The 21,390-nt window shown below is 37.0% G+C and overlaps 2 protein-coding genes across 2 annotated transcripts in view; one reads left to right on the top strand and one right to left on the bottom strand.

Moving 5' to 3' along the window:
• The window catches only part of zzz3 (zinc finger, ZZ-type containing 3), a 37,228-nt gene extending 35,026 nt beyond the window's left edge, over positions 1 to 2,202 (top strand). Inside the window, exon 12 of the mRNA XM_073849645.1 lies at positions 613 to 2,202. Within this exon, the coding sequence (XP_073705746.1) occupies positions 613 to 757 (145 nt within the window). The 3' untranslated portion in view covers positions 758 to 2,202. The remainder of the gene's footprint in view (positions 1 to 612) is intronic.
• A 5,670-nt stretch (positions 2,203 to 7,872) lies between these two features.
• Positions 7,873 to 21,390, bottom strand: part of ak5 (adenylate kinase 5) — a 118,490-nt gene continuing 104,972 nt past the window's right edge. The window contains exons 11-15 of the mRNA XM_073849149.1: positions 19,025 to 19,188; positions 15,493 to 15,609; positions 11,974 to 12,168; positions 8,631 to 8,789; positions 7,873 to 8,564 (exon numbers count right to left, since the gene is read on the bottom strand). Coding sequence (XP_073705250.1) covers positions 8,724 to 8,789; positions 11,974 to 12,168; positions 15,493 to 15,609; positions 19,025 to 19,188 — 542 coding nt within the window. The 3' untranslated portion in view covers positions 7,873 to 8,564; positions 8,631 to 8,723. The remainder of the gene's footprint in view (positions 8,565 to 8,630; positions 8,790 to 11,973; positions 12,169 to 15,492; positions 15,610 to 19,024; positions 19,189 to 21,390) is intronic.

The following is a 21,390-nucleotide window of genomic DNA, read 5'->3' as shown; positions in this document are numbered from 1 at the left end:
TTCATCAAAGAAACCTGAAAAAATTCTACTCCGCTGTTTCAACATCATAAATGTTTATGGAGCAGCAAATCAGAATACTAGAATGATTTCTGAAGGATCATATGACTGGAGTAATAATGCTAAAATTCAGCTTTGAAATCGCAGGAATAAATTACATTTTAAAATGTATTCAAATAGAAAAAAGTAGTATAGTAAAAAAATATTTCAAAAGTTTTTTCCTGTACAGATCAAATAAATGCAAGCTTGATGAGCAAAAGAGACATCTTTAAAAAAATCTTACTGTTGCCAACTTTTGACATGGTAGTTTCAATTCTGATCATGAAAATGTTGTAAAATTTAAAGCATTTGAGAAAGACCGACACTATTGAGTTTCTCCTGTGCGGCAATGGTAATATTTGTCCTTCATCTGTTTAATGACTTTTCAAGAACGTTTTATTTGAAATTCTTGACAAAGGAAATCTGTTCCATCTAAGATGGGGAATCTCAAGCCTGCTTTGTATTTTCAAGGCTTTTTTTTAATATAGTTTGTGCACAAAATATCCGCAAGTTCTTATTCTGCTTAACTTGAAGTGGTCTTGTTCTAACCAGTCACCTCTCTCTTTGCCTTTTCAGTTTATTCAAAACAGAGACCCACAAGCCCACACACAGACTGGAGCCAGTCTGCCAGGCCGAAACCTTCCTGGACAAAGACTACTGCTTACCGCAGAGCACAGGCTACAACTACCTGGACCCCAACTACTTCCCTGCCAACAGATGACAGGGACGAGCTCCAGCATTAGTAACCAGGGCTGGGCCGCAGCCCCCAGGGCATTCTGTGCATGGCTCCATCATCCAAGTCAAAGAAATGCTTACGTTTGGGCGAGAGGGTACCGCAGATGGGCCGCACCTCGCCCCGACCCGCTGCCGGAGGGGGGTGGGGTGGGGGAGGGTTCGTGGGAGGGAGGGGGCAACACCCTGCCGCGGTTGTCAAACCTTACCAGGTCTCGTCAAGTAACACTATCTCAAATCAAAAGAAACGAGAGGAAAGAACGAACAAAAGAAAAGGCACACCGACATTCCCAATCCCAGGACATTTCGAAGGCAACCCGACGCCTCCCTTTGTTCCGCCATTTGAGTGACGGGCGTCAGCGACGCGCCTCTCAGAGGAGCGCGCCTCTCAGAGGAGCGCGCGGCTCCGGATTCATCGGCGGGAGCGGGGGTTGGGCTCGCGTTAAAGTGCAAAATGTCGTCTGTAGTTGAAATATTTATAAGTGAAGCTTTGTGTGTGAGCTCTTTTCGTGAGGCGGGAGGACAAGGAAAGGAACTTGGTGCTGAGACTGTCGTCTTTGATTCATACCAGGTTTTTAACCAATCGAGGAGGTTCGCTCACAACTCCGACGTTCTAAACAGGGGTTAAAAAAATACAAAAAAATCCCGGCTGACAGACCCCATACGTGTCTCTTGCCATGGGCTACCATTTTCACTAGAAGCTGCTCTTTGTTTCCTCTTACGACCGTTACATGATGTTGTCACTTTATTTACGTTCATTTCTTGTTTTTTAAATTACGCCGAATTAAAAAAACAACAAAAAAAGCCACTCCACTCAACCCAATAGGTTCCCAAACCTCGAAGCACTACAGCACGGAGAAGACCAGCTGAGATCCGGAAGGCGTTATTGCGCTCTCTGCGCTCGTGGAGAGCTTTCTTTTCTTTTCTCAATGTGTACTGTTGTTGATCATGTGGAGTATTCAAATATATGGTGAAAAGTAGCCAGTGGTAGTTGCCGTGTGCCATTTTTTTTTCTTCCCTGTCCAGTTGATTCAAACCTGGCCACTTGTTTTAGAAGAAGAAGAAGAAAATAAAGAACTCGTGGCACGTTTGCCCTCTGTGAAAAACTGCCCGACCGTCATCACGCCTTTAGATCCCTCTAATTTTCGCAGTTTCCTCACGGTCCATGAAAAGATTGTATTTTTATTAATCTATTTAAAAGACGAAGAATAACCAGAAATCGAGTTGGTGGTAGTGCGCCGCACTCCCACGTTATTTTATACACATGCATTTTGTCGTGCTTTGAGTAGACCATTTTGTATTGGGTTCTGTTCTGTTCACCTCCCCTCCCTTGACCTGCTTCAATATCTGTGTATAACAGTCTGTTCTTAAATAATGTAAAAAAATGTTAGAGGAGAACTGTGGAAATAAAAGTATGTGAAAAGTCTTTCTACACCACGTGACTCTGGTATAATGATTTATCTTTCCGGTTCACTTCAGCACTTAAGCCAGTAAGTTTGAAATTGGTTAGTGACACGTTTATTTTTTCAAAGGGTTGAGAGTCTGTCTTCAGCCACCAGAGGGTGGTACGTTATTGTGAATTGTGTGTTACAGTCCTTTCATTTTTGATATGAAGCGAAGTTGTCATTGACATTGTATTACACAGTTATTAATCTGTACCTAAAGAATGGATATTACAATATCAAAATATTCACTTCAGCCAAAGGAAAATAACTGTTCTCTGATAGTGGTCAACTGATATCTTAGAAAGCAGGATAGATGGTTGATATGTGACCATGGACCACAAAACCAGTCATAAGGTTAAATTTTACAAAACTGAGATATATACATCATATGAAAGCTCAACAAATAAGCTTTCTATTGATGTATGGTTTGTTAGGATAGGACAATATTTGGCCGAGATACATCTATTTGAAAATCTGAAATCTAAGGGTGCAAAAAATCAAAATACTGAGAAAAACACCTTTAAAGTTGTCCAAATTAAGTTCTTAGCAATGCGTATTACTAATCAAAAATTACATTTGGATAGGTTTGCAGTAGGAATTTTACAAAAAATCTTCATGGAACATGATCTTTACTTAATTTCCTAATGATTTTTGACATAAAAGAAAAATCAATAATTTTGACCCATACAATGTAATTTTGGCTATTGCTACAAATATACCCCAGAGACTTAAGACTGGTTTTGTGGTCCAGGGTCACATATGATATCACACTATTTAATATAAAGTTGCATTCAGCAGTTAGATGTTTACTAAGATCCTTTTCTTATCTATCGAACCCCAAAATAATATTTAAAATATCAATAAGCTTAAAGGATTAGTTCACTTCTAGAACAAAATTTTATAGATAATGTACTCACCCCCTTGTCATCCAAAACTCCCATCTCGTTTTCGTCTACAACTTCAAAATCGTCCTACAACACTGTTTTACCTTTTTTGTAAAGGGCGTTTGATCTTCTTTGAATGTTCACTTTGTAAACACTGGGTCGGTACTTCTGCAGCGATGTAGGATGATTTTGAAGTCAGCGAAGAAAACGAGATGGGACTTTTTGCAATACCCTAACTGTATTGACCCACATGTGTATCGCAGAGACAAGACAAGCATTTGAGGTTATAAAGGATATAAATTGTCAATTTGTTTAGAAAATAACTGATCGTTTCGCTAGATAAGACCCTTCTTCCTCGGCTGGGATCGTTTAGAGGCCTATGATGCTGCGTTTAAAGTCCATTTTGGAAGTTCGGAGCACCATTGAAGTCCACTAAATGATGATAATTCCTGAAATGCTTTCCTCAAAAACAATTTCTTATCGACTAAAGAAAGAAAGACATAAACATCTTGGATGACAAGGGAGTGAGTACATTATCAGTAAATATTTGTTCTGCAAGTGAACTACTCCTTTTATATATAAAATCATCATTTAGTGGATACTTCTAATTTAAAGGTGGCTGTCCCAAACCCTAACCCCTAATTTTCAATTTCTGAAAATCATATCAAAATATATATATTTTTTGCATATTATTTCATTGATTTTTTTGTAAAAATATCTTTTTTGATTTATTTTTTAAAGTTTATTTGATATTTTCTTTGTAAATTATGAAATCTTACGTTAAAAAAAAAAAAAAAAATGTGTCCCGCATTTTTATGTCACTACTGAAGCAGTGTATGTTTTAGTCCGTTGGCTGAGACTGATTTTAACAGTATCTACTCTACATGGTGAGTAGATACTAGATAGGCCCCATCATTTTGAGGTAAATGCATTCAAACATATAAAAAAAAAGCTGTGTGTAACTTTAAAGAATGTCACTACCGAATACCATTTTTCTATAATTAAACACTTTTTTGGGGTGAGTTATTATATAAAAATGTACTTTTTAAATGATTTGAACCATGGATTGCTAGCCAACCATGTGCTGATTAGCATCTTTGAGCTAGGTTCAAAAGTATCTAAAATTGTTACAACCGAAACATTTGGTGAAGCAAATTATTAGTGTTTTAGTATGTGGGTTAAAATTCTGTAATGTGATGTGGTCGCTTACCAAAGTGTTACTACTGAAAATGTGCGGTCACCATCTCAAAAATAATGTATAGTGAATTATCAACTAAAATGCTATGATGGTGTATGATTCAGTGTGTATTCAAACTAATGAATCCTTTTGAAATCAGTATAATCAACCTTTTACCTTTTACAAAGAAAACTTGGATTCAAAGCAAAAAAAAAAAAAAAAACTTTTCAATAAAATAGAAAAATATATATTTACAATGAAGATGTAAACAAAATCTTAATGGGTCAATATAGCCCTTCTTATTAAAATATATATTACTGTGTTTTGGTAGTGACAATTTTGGGGAGAGGACAAATATTCCAAAACTTTCTGAAAATATAATATGAGAATTAACTGCACAATTACTAGAAATGTTAACCTTGGTATATTATACAGTTTGCATGCATATTTGTGGGGAAAAAAATTCAAGACGTTGCTAATTCTGTAGAATGGCCCATGTATGGTGCGGGTCATCCCTCTCAGTGCATTTGGCCATACTAAAATGAGGTTTCACTAAACGTTGGAGTGATTCATTACACTGATTGGCTGCCACCTCTGTCGATATTCTAGTAAATGGCTTCTTAAATGAGACATAATGTAAGACGAGACTTGATTTTTCTATCGAGAACTGATTGGAAAGTTGGATCTCGTAATTTACGTATTGGAAGGAAGACAAAAATGTACTTTAATACCAGACAGTATTTTTATTGTTACTTTACTAATGTTTTTATTTGACAGGCTTGACCACATATGCTAATTTTGATGTTGCTAGAGAACTTTCAGTTGCAACACTTTTTTTCTCTCCTTCAATGATTTGTCCATTAATCTTTATAACCATACAGACTGTTAAAGGAATAATTCACCCAAAAATTAAAATTTGTTGAGAAAATACTCATCCACAGGCTATCCGAAATGTTTGGAGAAATTATTTGTGACCATAAACCACAAAGCTAGTCAAAAGGGTCAATTTTTCAAAATTGAGATTTATAATTATCTGAAATCTAAATAAATACGCTTTTACTGATGTATAGTTTGTTAGGATAGGACAATATTTGGCTGAGATACAACTATTTGAAAATCTGAGATCTGAGGGTTCAAAAAATTCAACATACTGAGAAAATTGCCTTTAAAGTTGTCCAAAAAAAGTTCTTAGCAATGCATAATATTACTCAAAAATTAAGTTTGGATATATTTAAGGTATTCAATTTACAAAATATTTTCATGGAACATGATCTTTACTTAATATCCTAATGTTTTTTGGCATAAAAGAAAAATGGCTTATTTTGACCCATACAATGTATTGTTGGCTATTGCTACAGATATACCCGTGCTACTTACGACTGGCTTTGTGGTCCATGGTCATATTTTACATCACTTGTTCACCAATAGATCCTCTGTAGTGAATGGTGCCGCCAGAATAAGAGTCCAAACAGCTGATAAAAACATCACAATAATCCACAGCATGAAACATAAAAAACATAAAAAGCTGATGAACAAATCCCTCAAGGCATTTTACCTTTAAAGCATTACTCCTGGCCAAAATACATGTTCACAATTATGCTTAATAATGTTTTTTTTACTGCGTTTAATAGATCATGCAGCCTTGGAAAACAGTCTAATATTGCGTTTAATGGATTCTCATCTGTGGAATGCGCCACTTCCGGTATTTTGCCAGTTAATCGACTCGGGCAAAATGAAATGGAGGATTTTTAAAAATCGAATAGTCGACTAAAATCGACAAATTGCAACAGCCCTAGACCTTTCAAATCAAAATCTGCTGAAATGTTAAGTTTAGAACTGTTTTGGACTGTTAAATGTTGGCTGATCTGCATATTTCTCTCCTGATCCAGAAAATACAACTTTTCCACTGAACAAAACAATATTATGGATACAGAAACATCTGTTTGAAGTTAAAAACTTCTTAGAGGGGTAATCGGGACACACCCACAGAGGCCGCTCCCACGATAGTTGATTGACATGAGCACCTTACTTTAGACCTGCCCTCACCGAGCTGAAACAGTCCGACTCCGATTGCCATTGTGTCGACTCAGGTGCAGGGGAAGACAAGAATGTCTTGGATTGAGCGATTGAGGTGTTCTGTTGTTGGATGTAGTAATTAACATAGCAGTCGTCATTTACTCCCAACATCTGAGCCACTGAAGATGCAGAAGATTAACTTTTCTTTCATTTTTGAAAGGAAAGCGCCGATCCCGATCCACATATGCGTCTATGTTCACAGCTTCACCCACAGCAGAAGTAAGTATAAGGGTTTTTTATGCATCTTTGCAAATGGCCTTTCTTAATAATGTGCTTGTTAGCAAGTTTCACCGCTAAATGGGGCTAAAGTAAACATTACGGCTCATCATCCCACAGGAGAGAGGGGCGCGGCGAGCAGAGCTCATCAGCATTTAAGGGAACATGCAACAGAATAGCTCACTCTAAAAAGGGCTGATTTTGACAAGGTAAAAAGAGTGTATTTTACACTACCATTGAGAAATTTTAACCAAATTATGTTATAGACTTCTCATTAAGACCCTAAAGAATCATATCAACTTGTGGAAAATGGGCATCTGATGACCCCTTTAACAACGGACAAACACACAGCTGTTCAATTCACAACTTGCTAATTGATGGACTGGAGTTGTGTGGATTGCTTGTGTATTATTGTGATGTTTTTATTTGATGTTTTGACTCTCATTGTGACAGCACCCATTCACTGCAGAGTAGGGTTGTGCCGACAGACGATAGTATCGTGTATCAACGATAGTTAGAGATATCGCCTGTTGCTGATGCCTTTGACGATAGTAAGATGATTATTATTATTATCCGTCAAAAAGGCACCTAACTTTGGCGATACAGCGCGGAGAGTCGGTTCTAGGATGCCTCAGAAACTTGCCGCGGTATAAACACAAGCATAGAGTAGATAGCGCCGCTGATGTGTGCATTGAAAATGGGTAAGAGATTTATTCATCATACAGTGAGTGTACATAGATTAAGTGTAGACTTAAGTGTAGACAGTCATTAGGATAACAGAGGTAGTGAAATGTGGTTTAGGCTGAAATAAATACGATATATCAGAATCTGTCTGTATATAGTAAACATAAACATTCACCTCAGTAACATCTGTATGCATTAACTAGAATAAGATGCAATAAAATGGCGCTAAACATATGCACGTGAATTACACACGCACAACTGTGTCACAAGTCACATGCACTACCCTTACAAAACAAATAAGGAATTTATTACATATTGACACATTCACATATTATTAAATAAATTAGCACGATAGTATCGTGTATCGGCGATCTCAGAGGCTGATAGGATGATATGAAAATTGAGCATATCGCCCAACACTACTGCAGAGGATCCACTGGTGAGTAATATAACACTGAATTTCTCCAAATGTGTTCTCGTAAAGAAACAAACTCATCCTGGATGGCCTGAGGGTGAGTACATCTTCAGCACATTTTTCTTTTTTCGGGCGAACTATTCCTTTAACCACAACAAAAGCATTGTTATATCTCATAGGTCCTGATTTAAAAGAAAAGTAAAACCATTAAACATATGAAATGTCTTTATTTCACTCTGGTTGATAAGGGAGAATACAGTTATCAGACCTCCATTGTGAAATTCATCCATTCATTGCACTGGTGAGAGCCAGACTGTGAAATTCAAAACGTTTCCCTCTCCAGCTCATTAGTTTCTGCTTCAACTATACAATAAATCACTATTCTGGCATGCTTGGCACGATATAAAGCATGAAGTTAAAATATAAAAAGGCTCTCCAGTGGCCGGTCCATCATGCTTATCAGTTTTGCTGATTTTGCTGTGCTCAAGGATACTGACTGAACAAGTCCAAAAACACCAAAACGCCACCAGACTGTCGTAAATAACCCTCTGTGTTTTATGGAGCTGAAAGCGAGCTTAAGCATAAGCATACAGGTTCAATACCAAGAGATAAACACTGTTGATTTATTGAGCAGAGGGGTGTTCCATAAAACAAATTTACCAAATAAGCCAGGCTTACTTTAGTTAGTCTGATTTATTGTCACTTGATTTGGCTCAAAATAAGTCAGACTAACTGAAATAAGCCTGGCTTATTTGGTAAACTTGTTTTATGGAACACCCCCCTGGTATTTACAGTGAACGACGATGGTGTGAAATGAACAGGCGCCGGTTGCTGGTTGGTAGCTTTCCAAGTGGATGTGCCATACAGAAGCTGTAATCACAGGTGTGTGTGTGTGTGTGTGTGTGTGTGTGTGTGTGTGTGTGTGTGTGTGTGTGTGTGTGTGTGTGTGTGTGTGTGTGTGTGTGCGCGTGCGATTAACTGTGGTGTGTAATGTGAGTCTGCAGTGGAGCTGTAGGTGATGGTTTTGTCCTCCAGGGGGCAGTGCGAGTCCAAACTCTCTAGCAGGAGTCCAAGACGAGGCAGATCTGCTCAAAGACATCTTCTGGGGGCTGCTCGGCATCAATCTACATACACGCACACATAACACGGTTGTTAGAAATCATAAGCTGAAAAGTAGGGCATCAACCCACAGGAGAACTGTCATACAGCACTAATAAATCCTGCAGCTGCTCTGAATGTGTTTATCTCTTAACATATATAGAGACACAGGGTCATCTGTCTGCTTTATGTTGTCATCATCGCTGGATCATCAAATATGAATAGAGAGTAACAACTCCCTTTCAGTTTCCAGCAGGAAACAACTGCAATTACAAATGCTTTACAGAGTACTAAATTTTTCCTATGCTACATGCTAATTTTCCTACATTATTAGGGGCCAAGGACCGAAGGCACCTATTGTATCCGTTGCCGTTCTTATTCTTATTCTTATTCCGCTCTGGAAGTCTATGGCAGCCCACAGAACCGCTTGCGAGGCAGTTGTGAAATTTGGCAAACTGATAGAAGACAATCTCATCATTGACCACAGCAAATTTGGTGTCTCTAACTCAAACTCTCTAGCGCCACCACTTTTTATGCTAATGGTTATTTTTTGTTTGTCATGCAGTGTCAATGGAAGAGACACAAAATTTGACATTGTTCTCTCTTCTGACTGCCGTTCTGACAGTCTCTGTAATTTTTTTTCCTTTAATTGAAAGTCATGAAAACACTATTGCTGAGTTTTTTTTTTTGTTATTTGAGCAAATGGGAATACAAAAAATATATTTATGGTACTCTCCCATTCACTGCTCTCAAAGTTAACCCAACTATGACAATTCCGATGCTGAGAAACCTGGAAATGTGAAAAGGGTCCATAACTTCTGAGCCATAAGATCTAGAAGGAAAATTGGTCGAATTGAGTCAAATGGACAGCAAAATTTTAATTTGTAAGTTCAAGGTTTTTTCTTTCTTTCTATTTTTAATAGTTGGAAAAACCTACTTTCTCAAACTCGTCCTAGACGGTTTGTCTGATTTAAACCAAATTTGGCTCAGATCATCTTTAGACAATGCTGGCAAAAAGTTGTGGAAAGAAAGCTGATTAGTCAAACTGTTCTTGAATAACAAATTCGATGAAGAGTACACAAAAATAGATGTGAGGCTATATCTCGGCAAGGGTTTGGCATATTGAGACCAAACTTAGTGTGTTATAACAACCATGGCCTGAGGCTACCTGCACAGTTTCGGAGTAGCACCACCTAGTGGTCAGGAGATATGAAAATGGCTATTTCTGTTTATAACTTCTGACCAAATCACAAAACTGGTCTTTTAAGATTCAATGTAGCATGCTGAGCCAGTTTTCCCAAATCAGCCATTTTGGGTGTCGGACAAATTTAAAAAATATATAATAACATTTGATTAAATTGACTTATTGCAATGTCAGTGATCTCAATATATTCCTTGGGTCATGCAGAGAACATAGATACCAATTTTGCGATGGTCAGCCGAACTTCCTGTCTGCCATTTTAATTTATGTTGAAAACCTTTTTCGAACTCCTCCTAGACCATTGGTCCAATTTTCACTAAATTTGACTAAGATCATCTTTAGACCATGCTGACAAAAAGTTATGGATTTCATGTCGATATACAAAATGGTTATCATTTGGCATCAACGAATTTGCTGGAATGATGCCAAACTCTGTCTGAGACTATATCTCTGCAAAGCTTTGAAATATAGACACCACTTTGCATGTGCCATTGTTGTCTCACACAGACCTTGCCACATTAATTTGGTGACCTATTGGTCAAAAGTAATAAACCATTGATTGCATTAGCTTTAAAATATTCCTTGAGTCATGCCGAGAACATGGATATCAATTTTGCCATAGTCGGTCGAACTTCCTGTCCGCCATTTTGGTTTATGATAAAAAAAAAGTTACTTTTTTGAACTGGTCCTAGACCTTTCATCAGATTTTCCCCAAAATCGAACAAGATCATCTTCTCACTGTACTGACATAAAGTTATTGATTTCGTGTTGATAGACAAAACTGCTTTTGTATAGCACCGCAACAAATTTGAGGCATAATGCCAGATTACGTCTGAGGCTGTATCTCTGCAAAGCTTTGACATATTGACACCAAACTTTGTGTGTGCCATTGTCACCTCCCACAGAATACACCACATTGAATTGATAACAGTGCGCACCTATTGGTCAAAAGTTAAAGAAGTTGTTTTTATGATTTTTTCAGCCATTTTGCTTAAAATAGTCCTAAAATGGCTTTAATTACTCATTGTTGCAGATGGTCTGATGCTCCATGTAATGCTTAGCTCCTCATTTCGCTTCTGTTTTGCTTGGCACCTTCATTGCTGCGTGCAGCTATATTTATTATTACTATCATGTAAAAAAATATATAAATATCTTTTATTTTTCCATCAAAATAATTGTATAGACATTGGTGGAGTGGATTTACATTTGTGTGTCTGTTAATAATCCTCTGAATGAATAGATTTAAATGATCTTTAAATTACTTAGTGGGTGAACTACTCAAAGAGTAATATCTACCAAATGAAATATTTTAAAGCATAACTACCAAAAATATTTTCAATTACAGAATTCTTATATACCTTTTACATTTTTTAGGTTTGCAAATCACTATAAAATCCACATACTAAAATGTATCATGGTAATACCAATGTATTCTTTAAACGTAAGAATTCCGTAAAAATGCCAATTCCGTCATTAATTTACCCTCATGTCATTCCTGTGTTACACTTTCTTCTGCAGCACAAGAATATATTTTGGTGAATGTTGGTGTCCAAAAATGTTTGGTGAGCATTGATTTTTATTGTATGGATGTTCCACAGAAGAAAGTAAGTCATTTGGAACAACATGAGACATGAGAGTGAGTAAATAACATAACTTGCATTTTTTGTGAAACTATTCCTTTAAAAGACTGCTTCTCTTCCCTAGAGATCAGAGGATGTGTTTGCACTCCAGCAACATTCATTTATCTGACAGAGTGAAAACGTCCTGACATGACAAACCCAAATCTGGTTAATATGGATGCCCTTTGTGTAGTCAAAATAACTAGGATTTATTTTAAAGACTGATGTTAACAATAGACTAAAATCATTAGTAAGCTACTCTGTGCTGATGTTAAGATGCTCTCCTGAGCTTGAGGTCAATGTAACCAGTCAAAATGTTCCACTCAAAGGCCAAATTACACTGAAACATAACTGCTCTGACTAATTGCAACTTAGCTTTTCCATACCCACCTTGTGCAGAACTTCTCTGTGTTCGTAGTGACTGACCACGGAATAGACCAGGCTGCAGAATCCATCCACTCTGCGGCGAGTGTCTCTGTCTCTGGCTTCTTTAGTGTGCAGGCTGCAGGAGGCCCTCTGCTGCAGCCGTCGACTCATGATGTCTGCGGAACATTCCAGGAAAAGGACTATGTCCGGCTGCCCCATCTGAAACACAAACATATTTCAAATAAGAAAGGGAACAAGCGCTGAGTGGCAGCCAATTTCTTAGAGATGCAGACTGGCGTCTATCATGAACATTTCAGAATATGTTGATGTGCTGGTGTTTCTGTTTTCAGTGTTTTAATTACATAATTGCATTACTATATTTACTACAGTTGAGGTCAAACGTTTACATACACCTTGCAGAATCGACAAAATGTTAATTACTTGATCAAAATAAGAGGGGTCATACAAATTGCATGTTATTTTTTATTTAGTACTGACCTGAATAAGATATTTCATATCAAAGACATTTACATATAATCCACAAGAGCAGGGGCGGATCTAGAAAATTATTCATGGGGTGGCAAGGGGGTGGCATGAAAATTATGAGGGGTGGCAACACTGAAGCAAGCATCCTTGCATGTTTTTTTGTGGATTCAAGGATAGCTATTCTTATTCGGTGTATACACCAGGGTGCACTCTTTTACATTGTCCTATAAAAATTAAATAAAAGCTGATGTGTGATTGACTTGAACCTGATATCTGGCTTGGAAAGTTAGATTTAATTAGATGGTATGGTATATTTAACTTCTCTTTACTGAGTTATATGCAAACCTGTAGCAAGTCTATGCCAAGTTTAATTTACAAAGCATGACAAACAATGCAGACTGCATATGGATACAAAGTCTCAGTGGATCAAGTTTCCTTAAGTAAAAAACACATAATAAATATACAGAAACCACATTTAAATCACCAACAAATATCTTCAAAATGAATAAAATAAATCACAGTATTCAGTGCAACAAGAGCAACAAAATGACATTTTAAAGTATTCAAATATCTTGGAGGAGACATGAAAACAAATTCAATAATTTTAGTGCAAGTAAAGCAACAAAAGTCCCTTAAGTCCAAGTATCTCTTCTTTTTTTAACAAACCAACAAATTTGCATGGACCGAAAACTAAATAACAAGGTTATGACCAACAGTTTATTTAACCATTCACAAGTCAAATTCAAGCACTTTCAAGGTGCATTTTTTTTAAGATTTTCCAACACTGTGTTAAAACAGATGTTATTGTGCTATTAAAAAACAACTGTCTGGATTGCATATAACATGCCTAATATTAATAGCCAACATACAGTATACAAATTAATTTAAAATATTTAATTAATATAATTTACAGAGTATCTCCAGTATTTTTATTTTTGTATTTTTTAAGACCTGCACAAATAAAAGTAATACTGAATGAGTGGGGTAGGGCAATGTCTATGGTAACATATTAATGACTGGTATAAAATGACTGTAAAAAAAAATTATACTAAACTAAAATTCTAAAACTTGTAGTTCAAAAACGTTTTTCACAAATACATTTCACATTGTAGCCTAAAAGTACTAAAAGGTAGTCAAAAAGAAGCTATAAAATTAATTATAACATTAATTCATCTAGCCCAAATAAAAAAGACAATATTTTTAAATATAGAAAATCAGATAGAAGTCTAATAGCAATCAAAAATATTTTTAATACACAAACAAACAAATATGAAGGATTTTTTTTTTTTTTCACTATTTACAGTGCATCTGCAGAATTTTTAAATATCTATTTAGGGCAATGTATGACCCTTTTTAAGAGCTGCACATGTAAAATGAACACAGTATGAGTGGGGTTGGACAATGTAACATACTGTATTAAGCCATAAAATGACATGACTTATAATTCAGATTTTCACAAAAACAAAACGTCTTATACAATGGCATTTCAGCCTTTATACCATTAAAAGGGATAAATCAAGTAGATAATTGATTATATTTATTTAAAACATAAATATTACTGTCTTAATTGTTTCGATTTTTAGAAAGCACATTAATTTGTTTCACATTTACAACTCTATGTGTTTGTTGCATAAAAACGTGGGTCGATATTTGCAATAATCTGACTATAAACATCAGAAAATTTGCAAATTGACATCAGTGCCGCGTTTTGACTTTTTTGAAACGTGCAACGCGCATATTTATTCAATGACATCATTGCCTTTTGATGTTTTATCCAGCTCTATCGCGATTCTCGTCTTTCCGTCCCCAACTGAGACCTCTTAAAATTATATTTAAGCATTTTCTTATTCTATTTAACGTATTTAAAAGTTTTTATGGCCTTAAATTTGATACAACTAAATTGAGGAGTTTAGAACCCGCAGGAGCCCTCTACTTTACGATAGTCCGTCGGGGAGGCCGGTGAAACATTTTGGTAGCCCGACAGGAAAACACAATAGCCCCGGGACGTCGGGCTGGCGATTTTGCAAGCCCTCACTACTAATTTTAAAAATAATTCGTATTTGTCGTTTTCAAGCCATCGCGGACTGATGCGACAACCTCCCGGCATGTTTTCGCTTGATCGCTTGGCATCTGACTAGCTTTCCAGCTGTCCGTCCTTGGTTTCCAGGGCGACGCTGATAGATGATTGGGACGCACGCTATTTTTATCTAATCAAAATACAGAGTCGCTGCTGTAAATCGGTTGAGGAAACTCTTTTATTTTTAGAACACTAGGACACTAGTGCTGGGGTGGCAAATGGGGTGGCAAGGCTTTTTCTTAGGGTGGCAATTGCCACCCCGTGCCACCCCGGTAGATCCGCCCCTGCACAAGAGAAAATAACAGTTGAATTTATAAAAATGTCCCCGTTCAAAAGTTTACATACACTTGATTCTTAAAACTGTGTTGTTACCAGAATGATCCACAACTGTGTTTTTTGTTTAGTGATAGTTTTTTTATCAGTCCCTTGTTTGTCTTAAACAGTTAAACTGCCTGCTGTTCTTTAGAAAAATCCTTCAGGTCCCACAAATTCTCTGGTCTTTCAGCATTTTTTGTGTATTTGAACCTTTTTCAACAATGACTGTATGATTTTGAGAACCATCTTTTCACACTGAAGCCAACCGAGGGACTATTACAGAAGGTTCAAACGCTCACTGATGATTCAGAAGGAAACACAATGCATTAAGAGCCAGGGTTGTACATTTTTCTTATTTTGCCTAAATATATATATGCTCAATAATGCTCTTAATGCATTGTGTTTCCTTTGTGTTTCCATTGTGATGGAACTTCAGGCTCATTTTCTTTTGTGGACTATATGTAAACGTCTTTTATGTAAAATATATTATTTAAGTCAGTACTATGTAAAAACTAACATGCATTTTGCATGATCCCACTTGTTTTGGTAAAATAATTAACATTGTGTCCTCTTTTTGGTTTAAAGGGTTAGTTCGCCCAAAGTGTTGTCATTGGTGACTGCAGTCTCACTCCCTGTGATTTTGTTTTTTCCTGAAAAGCACTAACCTTGGCTTCATACTCTTGAGCCTGCTTCGCATTCTTTGGGAAGCCAGTGACCAGGAAGCCCTTCCCCTGACGCACAGTAGACGCCATAGCCTCGCACAATAGATCCAGCAGCGTGTCCTTAAACATACAGAGAAGAGAAAAACTGGTGAACACTCACATACATTCACAATCTGTGAGAACGGCTGGCTGCATTAGAACACAGGCACAAATACACACATTAGATTTGAAGTGAGAAGTCTGATGTCTGGGACAACTAAAAGTAGTTCACAGCAAATGTTAATGACAGTCATGTTGCTAGGCAACACCACTGTAACATAAATCATCTGATTAAGTCTGAATCTCTCGGAGCCACATGCCAAACCTCAGGAAATAAAACAAAACAACAAGAGCCTAAGTTAGGTAGTGGCTAGAGGGCCTGTCTGCCTCTATTTATAATCAAACACACCTGCTTGTAATTTTACAGTTATCCTGAAGATTTCAGTTCGATTTTTTTAAGTGTGTTTGATTAGAGGTGGAGCTAAACACTGCAGGTCATTTCTATATCCCACCCCTTACTTTTCCCTATCACTTCTTGCCCCTTGTTAAAAACTGTCATACAGTGCATGCATAATTCAGTCATGAAACTCTTCTGAGTTGCTGATGCTGGTTTGATTTTTCTAAAGTTGCAACGTAGCCAATTGATCTCTCTTTCCTATCAATTTCTGTCCTGACCTAGTCCAGATAACTACTGCACACCATTAGAATTTTCTTTAGCCCTCCTCCTCCCCAGCACCACCTGTCTAGATCTGTTATGGGTTCTCTTTACTTTACCTTGTGGATAATCCCAATAATTCTGAGTATGTTGTTAAAAAAATGTTTTTAATTCTGTTTCAAGAGTTGCCATTATTTGAAGTGATCATGACATGAGAAATCAAATTTGCCTTGATCTTTTGACATATAAAAGATCTTTGTGCCAATATCCTCCACATTATAAACAAAGCTTTTATTTAATCAAGCTCCAAAAACAGTAGGTTTGGATACTGGATGATCTGTGATGTCACAGTGCAAATACATTTGCATATGACTGCCTCCAGAGCAGGACATCGACAAATGTGATACATGATGGCACCACCCACTGATGTTCAATCACTTAACAGCTGAGATTTGCTCACACTGGATGCGAGCATTGCGTCTTGTCAAAAGCAAATAGAACTCATTATAATGACTGATGCTGTCTACACTGGATGCAGTATACAGATCGTTTGAGTCTGCTGACAACAGGACAAATGGAAGAGTTAAAGAACGCATGCTTTGATGCATCTGGTAAACAGCTTGTTTGCATCCCTGTACATATTTCAGAAGGATTTTAGCATCAGGAACAGGTGGATGGTTTATTTTTAACGGCATCCAAGACGTCGGAGGATTAGGTGTGTGTTTAGAACATTTGACTGCAGATTGTTTTGTAAATGAGGCACAGTGTAATGAAGACCTTACAAAGAACCTTTTGTTGAAACATGAAGCAAGTCAGCTGTATTGGATCTGACAGTAACAACAGTAAACAATTTCATAATGCTTTGTCTGTAAATTTGTGTTTTTATATAGATGTTGTTGTCAAAACACTTACTTACATCTGTTTCCTATACATTAGCCAATCAAAACAATGTCTGTTTACTGACAAGTATGAAGTCAAATCAATGCCACATATACTTGTTTTGCAAGCAATACTTATTCAATGTTTATTGTAAGTTTTGCAAATGAAAATTGAAGTATTGAGAAAAAAATTATTTTTGTAAACAAAAATAAAGAATTGCAAAATATAAATGAAACGGAGCAAAAGCAATGATGCAACACATATTTTCCATGGCCATAGCTACTAATTTATTTGCAATGCTTTTATTTTGCAGTATCGTTTTTTCCCCCTGCTATACTTTTATTTTTATTTGTAAAATTTTTAAAATTTTCTTTTGGAATAATTTTGCAAGTATATGTGGCATTAATTTGACTCCACAGACAAGTCTTAAAGGACCTGCTTTTTAAAATGGGATCATTTCAGAAAAAATGGTCAAAATGAGGGTTGAATTTGTTTTCTGCATATTTATATTTGTTTTTGATGTCATGACATCTTTAACAATAATGGCAAAAAATAAATAAAAATACTACTAATACTCGACTAACCGTTGACTGTTGAAGAAGAGGCTTTGTCGACCAAAACTGTATTAGTCACAGAAAAAAATATAACCACGAAATAACACAATAACAATGAAACGTTGCGTTTTTGTAAAATAATGAAAGCAAACAGGATGCCCTTCTGCCGTCTCGGTCTCTGTGTACTTGAGCGCGAAACTTCGAAACTCGGTGTATACTTGCCTTACAGACATGAGAAATATATCTAAAGAGAGCAAAATGTCTACTTTTAAATGAACCAATTCAAATAGAAAACAAATATTCTCAGATTATTTAATCCGTATGAAACATACGCATACAGGCGCATTACTACTGCGGAGATGACGAGTGTCACCGACATCATCTCTTAAGCGAAAACAAAGAAAGCACTAGTTTATCAATAAGTTATTAAAACGTAAATGTAGTGTCCTTGCTGTTTTTCCCCCAAGTTTTTTTTATTTTTTATTTTTTTTGCGTGCGCTTGAGCACTTGTTATGCTGTGTAGGCAGTTAAAGGCTTATTATTATGATTTAAATGGTTTATTAATAAATGTGCAACTAATAGTCGACTTATGCATAAAATTAACTACTACTAGTCGACCAGAAAAATCTTCAGTTGAGGGCAGCCCTAGTCTTTTCAAATGCTCTTAAAAGTTAACAAAAGTAACTTTTAACAGCTTTATTGTTTTTCTCTTCTGGGAAAATGGACCAAAAATGAAATCTAATTTGTCCATTGCTCACCAGTCCACAATCCTGCTACACAGCTGTATATAGCTATCTGATTGGATGCTATTGTTGTTGCTACTCTCTCTTTCAATGTGGACAAACAGTTATTCTCCTTTAGGAAATGGACCAAAAATTTGAATCTTGTTTGCAGGGGCATATACAATTTTGTTCAATACTCTCTTGATTAAACGGTCTGCTTTCTCTAAATTGTAATCGCCGCCTGCCTCCAACTAGCACCAGGGAGTTGAAAATTGGGGTCTTCAGTTGTGTTATATTTCTACTGTCTTTGACTGTGCTCATACTTTATTTATTTTTCCAAAAGCCTATTGTTTGTGAAGTACATGTGTGGAATTTATTATTTTTGCATCTTCATGGTACAAACTATCATGAGGTTTTGCTAAAAGATTATTTTTAAAAGGAAGACTTTAGATGTCCCAGAAAAAATTTCCTGTTTTAATAGAAAATGTGTCAATCCAGGAAAGAAAACTGCTAAATCAATTTACATAGCCTATTCACACAGCCCTATTTCATGACACTTCTCAGTAAAAGGTTACTGAGAAGCGTTACGGAATAGTGTGACTTCCTGTGTTTGTTTCACAAGCGTTAAATCCAGTGAAGGTGAATCGTTGTAATTTTCAGTAATGGATTTTAACAAGATTGTGTACCTCGGGAAGCTGCTCTCCTCTCTCCAAAAGGTCTCGGAGAAACCGTCCTCGCTCGCTGTGAGATTGCAACTCGCTGCACAGGATGTCCCCAGGACACAAGCGCTTCAAACTGTACCGCTCCTCTATCTTCTCCGATTGGAGAGCTTTCCCCGATCCTGGCCCACCTGGTCAGAATAAGAAAGTTGAGAGCAGATCCATAATGAAAAACTGTAAATAAATTGGATAGGAAAGATGGTTCTAAATAGCGGGGAACAGGGGCCAGATCCTCAGTAATTGACTGTCTTGGGAGATGTGGGATGGATTATCAGCAGATATCGTATGGTCTGTGCCTCACACTATGCGCTGGCCCACCCCGACCTCGCCATCTGACTGAACTCCCACAGGCTTTCATTAAGATTCTGCACACAGCTCAGGGCAGCCCTTATCTATCCAAACAGTCCACAGGCAGACTTCACCAGGGTTAACCACAGCCAAAAGCTGTTGTCTATAACACTGATGGCGAGGATGTGGTAGGCTTATTTCAAACTCGTAAGAATGCTTCTGAAAAATCCAAGCATTAAAGCGAAAAGCAAAAGGGGTTTGGTATTAACCAAACCAATGAGTGGCAGGATATTTTGTTAATTGCTTGGATTCGGCTTACTGGATAGGTCCCCCCACTGATACATCTCACTGGTTCAAAATCAAGCTTTATAACTATATTGCTATTTGATTGGATGGTATAGTTATAGTGCTATTTTCACTTTTAGTGTGTGCTGACAAGTCACTTCGAAGGCCAATATTGCGGTTACTGATACTGCTGTACACAATTTCGTAAATTTATTAAAAGCAAAAAACCTGAAATAAGTACATTGAATAAGTAGTCATACCCTTATCTCAGTACTTAGCTGAAGCACCTTTACAGCCTCAAGTCTTTTTGGGTATGATGCAACAAGCTTTGTACATCAACTTTTGGCAATTATCTGCCATTCGTCTCCTAACCTCTTCACCTTTCAAGCTCTGTCCTGTTGGATGGGGGCAGACATACATTTTCAGGTTTCTCCAGAAATGTTTGATTGGGTTCAAGCCCAGACTCTGGCTGGACCACTCAAAGACATTCACAGAGTTGTCTATAAGACATCCTTGCTGTGTGTTTAGGGTCATTGTCCTGTTGGAACGTGAATTTTCTGCCCAGTCTGAGGTTCTGAATGCTCTGGACTGGGTTTTTATTAAGGCTATCTCTATATTTTGCTGTGATGAACTTTCCTTTTATTTTGATGACTGCCTTCTGCTCAAAAACAGCCCCACAGCATGAGGCTGCTACCAGCATACTTTACTTTTAGGATGGTACACTCCAGGTGATGTGCAGTGCCTGGTTTTCTCCATACATGATGCTTGGAATTGAGGTTCATCAGACCAGATAATATTGTCTCTTAAAGTCTGAAGGTCCTTCATGTGCTTTTTTGCAAAATCCAAGAGGGTTTTCATGTGTCTTCACTGAGGAGAGGATTGAGTCTTGCCACACCACCGTAAAAGCCCAGACTGGTGGAGTGTTGCAGTGATGTTTGTCCTTCTGTGGGTTACTCCTATCTTCACATATGATTATGTGTGATTATGACAACTAGAGTGACCATCAGGATATTGGTCACCACTCTAACTAAAGCTCTTCTCCATCAATTGCTCAGTTTGGCCAGGAGGCCAGGTCTAGCAAGAGTCCTGGTTGTTTCAAACTTCTTCCATTAGGGGGAACGGAGACTTTATGTTTCTGTGAACCTTCAATGCACACTTCCCCTGATCTGTGGCTTGATGCAATCCTGTCTCTGAGCTCTACAGGCATTTTTTTTTTACCTTAGGGCATGGATTTTCTCTGATATGCATTTTCAGCTGTTAGATCTTTTATTAAGACATTATATCCATTCTGTTGAGTTTGCCACAGGTTAACACCGCTCAAAGTGTCGTAACATCTACAAGTAATATGAATGCTCCTGAGGAAAATTTCAACTGTCCTAGATAAGGGTATGAATACTTATGCAATTAAATAATTAAATTTTTTTTTTTTTTAAATAAATTTGCAAAGTAAATTAGTTAAAACAATGTTTTTTTGCTTTGCCATTATGGTGTATGGAGTGTAGATTGATGTGGGGAAAAAAACATTTAAAGCAGTTTACTATAACGTAGCAACATAACTAAATGTGAAAAAAAAAAAAAAAAATGATTAATGACAGAATTTTCCATTTTAGGTGAACTACTCGTTTAACATGTTTTTACCTAGTCCTAGATTTCTCATATGATGTTTGCCTACAAGAATAAAAAGACCGTTTTAGCACCTCTAAAGCTGTCTTTTTTCTAGACAGCACTGATATACAATGGAGAACAAATAGAGACATTTG

Source organism: Garra rufa, chromosome 10 (genome assembly GCF_049309525.1).
Source record: "Garra rufa chromosome 10, GarRuf1.0, whole genome shotgun sequence".
In the NCBI taxonomy this organism is placed as follows: domain Eukaryota; kingdom Metazoa; phylum Chordata; class Actinopteri; order Cypriniformes; family Cyprinidae; genus Garra; species Garra rufa.
This window is presented reverse-complemented; position numbering and strand designations above follow the sequence as displayed.